We start from the raw sequence: 8,087 nt of genomic DNA, 5'->3' as shown, positions 1-8,087 counted from the left end.
TACTTTAAATATCCAATCATAAGTGGAGACTTTTGATTATATTACCCCGACAACGGCATTGCTTTCTCAACTGCTGCTCTGGTTTTCAGTGTCGGCCATCTTGTTTTATAAAATTTACTGCTTCTTCATTTAAGACGTAATATACGTGAGACATGCAAATTATTTGTCATATCGATGTATGATATACTTTAAATATCCAATCATAAGTGGAGACTTTTGATTATATTACCCCGACAACGGCATTGCTTTCTCAACTGCTGCTCTGGTTTTCAGTGTCGGCCATCTTGTTTTATAAAATTTACTGCTTCTTCATTTAAGACGTAATATACGTGAGACATGCAAATTATTTGTCATATCGATGTATGATATACTTTAAATATCCAATCATAAGTCGAGACTTTTGATTATATTACCCCGACCACGGCATTGCTTTCTCAACTGCTGCTCGTGTTATCAGCGTCGTGCATCTTGTTTTATACAATTTACTGCTTCTTCATTTAAGACGTAATGTACGTTAGCCTTGCAAATTATTTGTCATATCGATGTATGATATACTTTAAATATCCAATCATAAGTCGAGACTTTTGATTATATTACCCCGACAACGGCATTGCTTTCTCTCTGCTCTGCTGCTCTGGTTTTCAGTGTCGGCCATCTTGTTTTCAATGCGTTCATTTCATTTTCTTGCTTCTTCATTTAAGACGTAATATACGTGAGACATGCAAATTATTTGTCATATCGATGTATGATATACTTGAAATATCCAATCATAAGTCGTGACTTTTGATTATATTACCCTATATTACCCCGACCACGGCATTACTTTCTCAACTGCTGCTCTGGTTTTCAGTGTCGGCCATCTTGTTTTATAAAATTTACTGCTTCTTCATTTAAGACGTACGTTAGACATGCAAATTATTTGTCATATCGAAGTATGATATACTTTAAATATCCAATCATAAGTCGAGACTTTTGATTATATTACCCCAACCACGGCATTGCTTTCTCAACTGCTGCTCTGGTTTTCAGTGTCGGCCATCTTGTTTTATAAAATTTACTGCTTCTTCATTTAAGACGTACGTTAGACATGCAAATTATTTGTCATATCGAAGTATGATATACTTTAAATATCCAATCATAAGTCGAGACTTTTGATTATATTACCCCAACCACGGCATTGCTTTCTCAACTGCTGCTCTGGTTTTCAGTGTCGGCCATCTTGTTTTATAAAATTTACTGTGTCGGCCATCTTGTTTTATAAAATTTACTGCTTCTTCATTTAAGACGTAATATACGTGAGACATGCAAATTATTTGTCATATCGATGTATGATATACTTTAAATATCCAATCATAAGTCGAGACTTTTGATTATATTACCCCAACCACGGCATTGCTTTCTCAACTGCTGCTCTGGTTTTCAGTGTCGGCCATCTTGTTTTATAAAATTTACTGTGTCGGCCATCTTGTTTTATAAAATTTACTGCTTCTTCATTTAAGACGTAATATACGTGAGACATGCAAATTATTTGTCATATCGATGTATGATATACTTTAAATATCCAATCATAAGTCGAGACTTTTGATTATATTACCCCGACAACGGCATTGCTTTCTCAACTGCTGCTCGTGTTATCAGCGTCGAGCATCTTGTTTTATACAATTTACTGCTTTATCACTTAAGACGTAATATACGTGAGACATGCAAATTATTTGTCATATCGATGTATGATATACTTTAAATATCCAATCATAAGTCGAGACTTTTGATTATATTACCCCGACAACGGCATTGCTTTCTCAACTGCTGCTCTGGTTTTCAGTGTCGGCCATCTTGTTTTATAAAATTTACTGCTTCTTCATTTAAGACGTAATATACGTTAGACATGCAAATTATTTGTCATATCGAAGTATGATATATTTTAAATATCCAATCATAAGTGGAGACTTTTGATTATATTACCCCGACAACGGCATTGCTTTCTCAACTGCTGCTCTGGTTTTCAGTGTCGGCCATCTTGTTTTATAAAATTTACTGTGTCGGCCATCTTGTTTTATAAAATTTACTGCTTCTTCATTTAAGACGTAATATACGTGAGACATGCAAATTATTTGTCATATCGATGTATGATATACTTTAAATATCCAATCATAAGTCGAGACTTTTGATTATATTACCCCGACCACGGCATTGCTTTCTCAACTGCTGCTCGTGTTATCAGCGTCGTGCATCTTGTTTTATACAATTTACTGCTTCTTCATTTAAGACGTAATGTACGTTAGCCTTGCAAATTATTTGTCATATCGATGTATGATATACTTTAAATATCCAATCATAAGTCGAGACTTTTGATTATATTACCCTATATTACCCCGACAACGGCATTGCTTTCTCTCTGCTCTGCTGCTCTGGTTTTCAGTGTCGGCCATCTTGTTTTCAATGCGTTCATTTCATTTTCTTGCTTCTTCATTTAAGACGTAATATACGTGAGACATGCAAATTATTTGTCATATCGATGTATGATATACTTGAAATATCCAATCATAAGTCGTGACTTTTGATTATATTACCCTATATTACCCCGACCACGGCATTACTTTCTCAACTGCTGCTCTGGTTTTCAGTGTCGGCCATCTTGTTTTATAAAATTTACTGCTTCTTCATTTAAGACGTAATATACGTGAGACATGCAAATTATTTGTCATATCGATGTATGATATACTTTAAATATCCAAACATAAGTCACGACTTTTGCTTATATTACCCCGACAACGGCATTGCTTTCTCAACTGCTGCTCTAGTTTTCAGTGTCGGCCATCTTGTTTTATAAAATTTACTGCTTCTTCATTTAAGACGTAATGTACGTTAGCCTTGCAAATTATTTGTCATATCGATGTATGATATACTTTAAATATCCAATCATAAGTCGAGACTTTTGATTATATTACCCTATATTACCCCGACCACGGCATTACTTTCTCAACTGCTGCTCTGGTTTTCAGTGTCGGCCATCTTGTTTTATAAAATTTACTGCTTCTTCATTTAAGACGTAATATACGTGAGACATGCAAATTATTTGTCTATCGATGTTTGTGTTAAGTGACGAAGTTCCTGGATAGATGTTCAAAGACATTAAATTAAATTAATTCCAACCAAGACGAAAGAAAGAAAAAATCCAGAAACTTCGACGCTTAACGTACACGAGAAGTAACTCAAAGCCAAAACAAAACTTCTCCTCCCTCGGCTGAAAGCGCGCGTATACAGTCGACGCTGCAGTTTAGCCGTTGACCCTAAGCTAGACCCATAAGGCCTAATAAGTAAGAGAGAGAGAGAAAGCGCGGCTAAACTGAAGTGCATAGGAGAAGTAAAGACCCTGTGTGGGAGAAAGCTATCACGCTCTCTTCAAACTCTGCCTCCCCCAAACTTCACTCCTGTGTGTGCGCTCCTAGAGACAGGACGCTTTCTCTCCGAGTTTTTTTTACATTGAGTAGACCGAATATAGAAAAGGCACATTATTTTCTCTAGAGTTAAAAGATTTGGTTGGTTAATATTTTTCTTTGAGTTTCGTATTGGATTGCTAATTGTCTCACGTCGAACGATTGTATTGAATTTCATTGTACGTCACGTTAATCATCCAAAGGAGAATAAAACAAAATTTAGAAGAGAAGCCCAGCGCAGTCATAGTTTTGGTTCTTACCACTACCTCATTGATTTAGCTTTCCAGTGATCCATCAAACACAAGTAAGTTATTTTCCTTAATGATTTAAAGTTAAAATTTACAAAATCAAACAATTCTGGCGCGACAAATTAGTAATTTCACTAATCTTTTCCGTATGGGAGAGTAGCTGACCGCCCACGTTTATATTAATAATTGATTGTTAGTTTGGTGAGCTCAGAATTACCCTAACAGTATGATATACTTTAAATATCCAATCATAAGTCGAGACTTTTGATTATATTACCCCGACAACGGCATTGCTTTCTCAACTGCTGCTCGTGTTATCAGCGTCGAGCATCTTTTTTTATAAAATTTACTGCTTATACATTAAAGACGTAATATACGTGAGACATGCAAATTATTTGTCATATCGATGTATGCGCAATCGATATGGATGTTAAAACATATAAAATATTGCATTGTTTGAATAAAAAACACGAATTTACTTTTGGGTGCTGGGCGGTAGCACCCAAATTTGAATTTGATGATTCTCAACGCGCAAAAGTTATTCAAGCTTTTTTTCTTAATTTTTAATGCGCCATCCATTTACCATAAGTAAATTATCCCAAATTGAAAATTTATAATTCTGGGTGCCAACTTCCTGAAGCTCCAGGAGATCTAGGAAGTTAGCACCCATGTATAACATTTTTATATATATATATATATATATATATATATATATATATATATATATATATATATAAATGTTATATATATATATATATATATATATATATATATATATATATATATATATATATATATATATATATATATTTGAAAATTGAAAATTTATAATTCTGGGTGCCAACTTCCTGAAGCTCCAGGAGATCTAGGAAGTTAGCACCCATGTATAACATTTTTATATATATATATATATATATATATATATATATATATATATATATATATATATATATATATATATATAAATGTTATATATATATATATATATATATATATATATATATATATATTTCAGGCCTAACATCCCTGACGTACAATAAAAAAATTATTTTGGTTATTAAACATGTCCTCAATTACTAAAATGCGTAATATTGAGTTATTTTTTTTGTGTATAAAAAAAATATTAAATTTACAGGAACAGTTTAAGGAAGGTAAATGTCATACTGAATTAAAAAATTTTAAATTTACTTTATTGATGTTCATTTCTACAGATGAGTCGTTAACGGATTGGCTGAAAATGATCCTTGGTATATGGAAGTTACAAACAGCATCTAAATATAAAAATGAAGAAAATGTCTTAAATTCTGAAACGCATTGCATGCGATGCATGTTAAATTATAAAAAGATAAAAAGTAAATTTCAGTGCAATCAATTGCTACCTTTAGTAATCAAGTTATTTGTGAATCTTATGAAAATTGATTATAAAGTAGATCTTGCTCTCAATCAAGACACTAAAAATGAGTATTTTGAGAAGTATGATTTAAATGAAAATAATGCAATATTACATTATCAAGCCAAGGAACAAACTCCTGAGAATAGAACTCATTTGATTAAATTTAATCTAAAAAATGGTTTGCTCTTGAAAGTTCCTATTGAATTTTTCAGCAAAAAAGTATCATTTATTTATACTTGTTCTTTTGACAGCCTTTTTGAATTATTACTATTATTGTATCAAAATCATAAGGGATTTAGACTATTTCTGTACGATAGTGCATATTTACTAAAAAATTCATTTTTCAGTACAATTATAAAATATGCTAACCTGACATATAACACCGAAGATATTTATTTTAACAGAGGATTAATTTTATATCCTTATGGAAAAGTCTTGAATGATAATATAATTGATTGCAGCATTAATATAATAAATTTATACGAAAATCTATGGGAGAATCAATTTACAATTCAAAGACAAGATAAATGTCTCACATGTGGATATCAAAAAGTAGTTCACTTACATGTAGTATCTATATCTTATTATTCTTTATCTGACTTAATAAGTAATAAATCAACGTTCATAGACCATTGCTTGAAAAGTATATTTTCAGAGCATTTAAAAAGATGTCGTAAGTGTAAAAATATAACTTTAACGGAAACATTTAAATTTGGCTGTTTTGTAGTTGTTGATATTGAAAATGTTTCAATGAACATGACACATACAAGTAATGTACCACTATTTATTATTTATAAAGAAAAAAAATTTGAACTCTTCGGATTTATTGCTTTTAAACCAGGATGTCAAGACAGTTATTCACATTACTATAGCTATTATTACAATAAAAATCAAAAACTGTGGGGAATTAAAGATGATTTGAAATTGTTAACTGAATATCGGGAAATATTAGACAACCTAAAAATTGCCCTTATAATTTTTATTGATCCAACAATGTTATAAAATAATAATATATAATAAAATTATATTTAAATTAATTGTAACTATTTTTTAAATATTTTTTATAATACCATACATGTAAGAAAAGTAAACAAGCATTTCAACAATTATTCAGACATGTTGTGTAATTTATATTTATATTTATTTATTTACCAGAGTACAAGACATGCAGTTTTACATCAATATACATAATACAATCGATAAAAACGACATCCTAAGGATGTAATCTAAGTTACCTGTACATAGGTCCAGTCTTCTTGCATACTAAAATATATTTAAAGCCTTAATTAGACGTATTAAGTTAACAGGTTATCTGTATAAATAACAACATAGCACAATACATTTTTGAAAAACATTTTTCAAAAATGATTACAGAAATCTTTTTAAAAACTTTTATTAATATCTAAAGAATCGCCTATTAACATTTCAATAAAATATTTTCAAAGACCTTAAAGAAAAGTTACAAAAACATAATTAAAAATAATCTAAATCCGAATAGTAAAACAATCCAAAAAATGATTTTAGGAGGTATTAATAGGAAGCTTTTAAAAAATCTTACCCATAGTCTTTTTAATACAAAATGTTAAATATTTAAAAACATTTATAAATTATTTTACAACATAATATTTTTTTCCATTAGTAACCATTCTAATTTTAAACGGTTTAATAAATGTATTGATCAAATTTATGAGAAACGTTATGACTACCTTATTCAAAACCTTTCCAACAAGGTTTTTAAAACGTCGCAGTAACATTTTGTTTAAAGTTATGTCCTCTCAGAAAAATATTCTCTGAGATAATTTAAAAACATTATAGAAATAATTTGAGAAACATTTATGCAAATGTCCATGATACGATAAATGAAATATTGTGTATATGGTTTTTAGGATGTTTCTATAATGTTATTTGCAATGACTTTTTTGACAATTTGGAACCCATGCTAAGAAGTTTTAAAAACATCGATAAAATATATTTATAGATTTTGTGATAAATGTTATGACTACCTTTTTGAAAACGTTTCCAAAAAGGTTTTTGAAAGGTAGCATTAACATTTAGTTTCAAGTAATTTTCTATCAGATAAATATTCTCCAAGATTATTTAAAAACATTTTAGAAATATTTTGTTAAACATTTATTCAAATGTCTATATTAAAATATATGAAATATTCTATACAAGGTTTTTAGGATGTTTCAATGATGTTATTTGCAATGATTTCTGCGACGATTAGGAACCCATTCTGAAAGGTTTTAAAAACGTCTAATAAATGTATTTATAAATTTTGCAATAAATGTTATGACTAGCTTCTTCAAAACGTTTCCAAAAAGGTTTTTGAAAGGTCGCATTAATCTTCCGTTTCAACTTATTTTCTGTGAGACAAATATTCTCTTAGATGATTTAAGAACATTATAGAAATAATTTAATAAATCTTTTATGCAAATGTCCATGTTACTATAATTAAAATTATTTATACTAGGTCTTAAGGATGTTTTCATATTGTTATTTGTAATTATTTCCTTGACGATTTGGAACCCTTGCCTTGAAAAGTTCTGAGAACCTTGAGAAAAAGTTTTTACTGATTTTATAAGAAATGTTATGACAACCTTTTTAAAAACCTAATTTTAGATTACGTTTGTGCGTTATTCCTGGTAGAGTTTCATAAAGCTTTCTACAACTTTTTCGCAAGATTTTAAAAAAGATTTTTAGTTGATTTCAAAAAATATTGCATTTACAAAGTTTATGTCAGTTTTCTCCCCAATTACTATATGTATTGAAGTAATTCTTGCTAGAGTTATATTGATTGGTAAAATGTAAAACTGATAAAATTATCTTGTCAAATAGTACAGTCTAATTTTATGGTTATAACTCTTGTTATCTTTGTTAACTTTCAAACAGATGAGTCGATTACGTTATTTTATGTTTATTTAATATGAGCAATTGCCATTAATTGGTTATTTATTTAAGCTTGTATGTTAAGATAGTTGTATGCAGTTAATATATCAGACCTGAAAT

At 29.9% G+C, this 8,087-nt stretch overlaps 1 protein-coding gene across 1 annotated transcript; it reads left to right on the top strand.

Moving 5' to 3' along the window:
* Positions 1–4,677: 4,677 nt before the first annotated feature.
* Positions 4,678–6,115, top strand: LOC116418031. Its single transcript, XM_031933211.2, has 2 exons — positions 4,678–4,836; positions 4,897–6,115. Exons 1-2 carry the CDS (start codon positions 4,749–4,751, stop codon positions 6,078–6,080), a joined length of 1,272 nt encoding a protein of 423 aa, XP_031789071.1. The 5' UTR covers positions 4,678–4,748; the 3' UTR covers positions 6,081–6,115.
* Positions 6,116–8,087: the final 1,972 nt, after the last annotated feature.

Source organism: Nasonia vitripennis (genome assembly GCF_009193385.2).
Source record: "Nasonia vitripennis strain AsymCx chromosome PSR unlocalized genomic scaffold, Nvit_psr_1.1 chrPSR_random0040, whole genome shotgun sequence".
NCBI lineage: Eukaryota > Metazoa > Arthropoda > Insecta > Hymenoptera > Pteromalidae > Nasonia > Nasonia vitripennis.
This window is presented reverse-complemented; position numbering and strand designations above follow the sequence as displayed.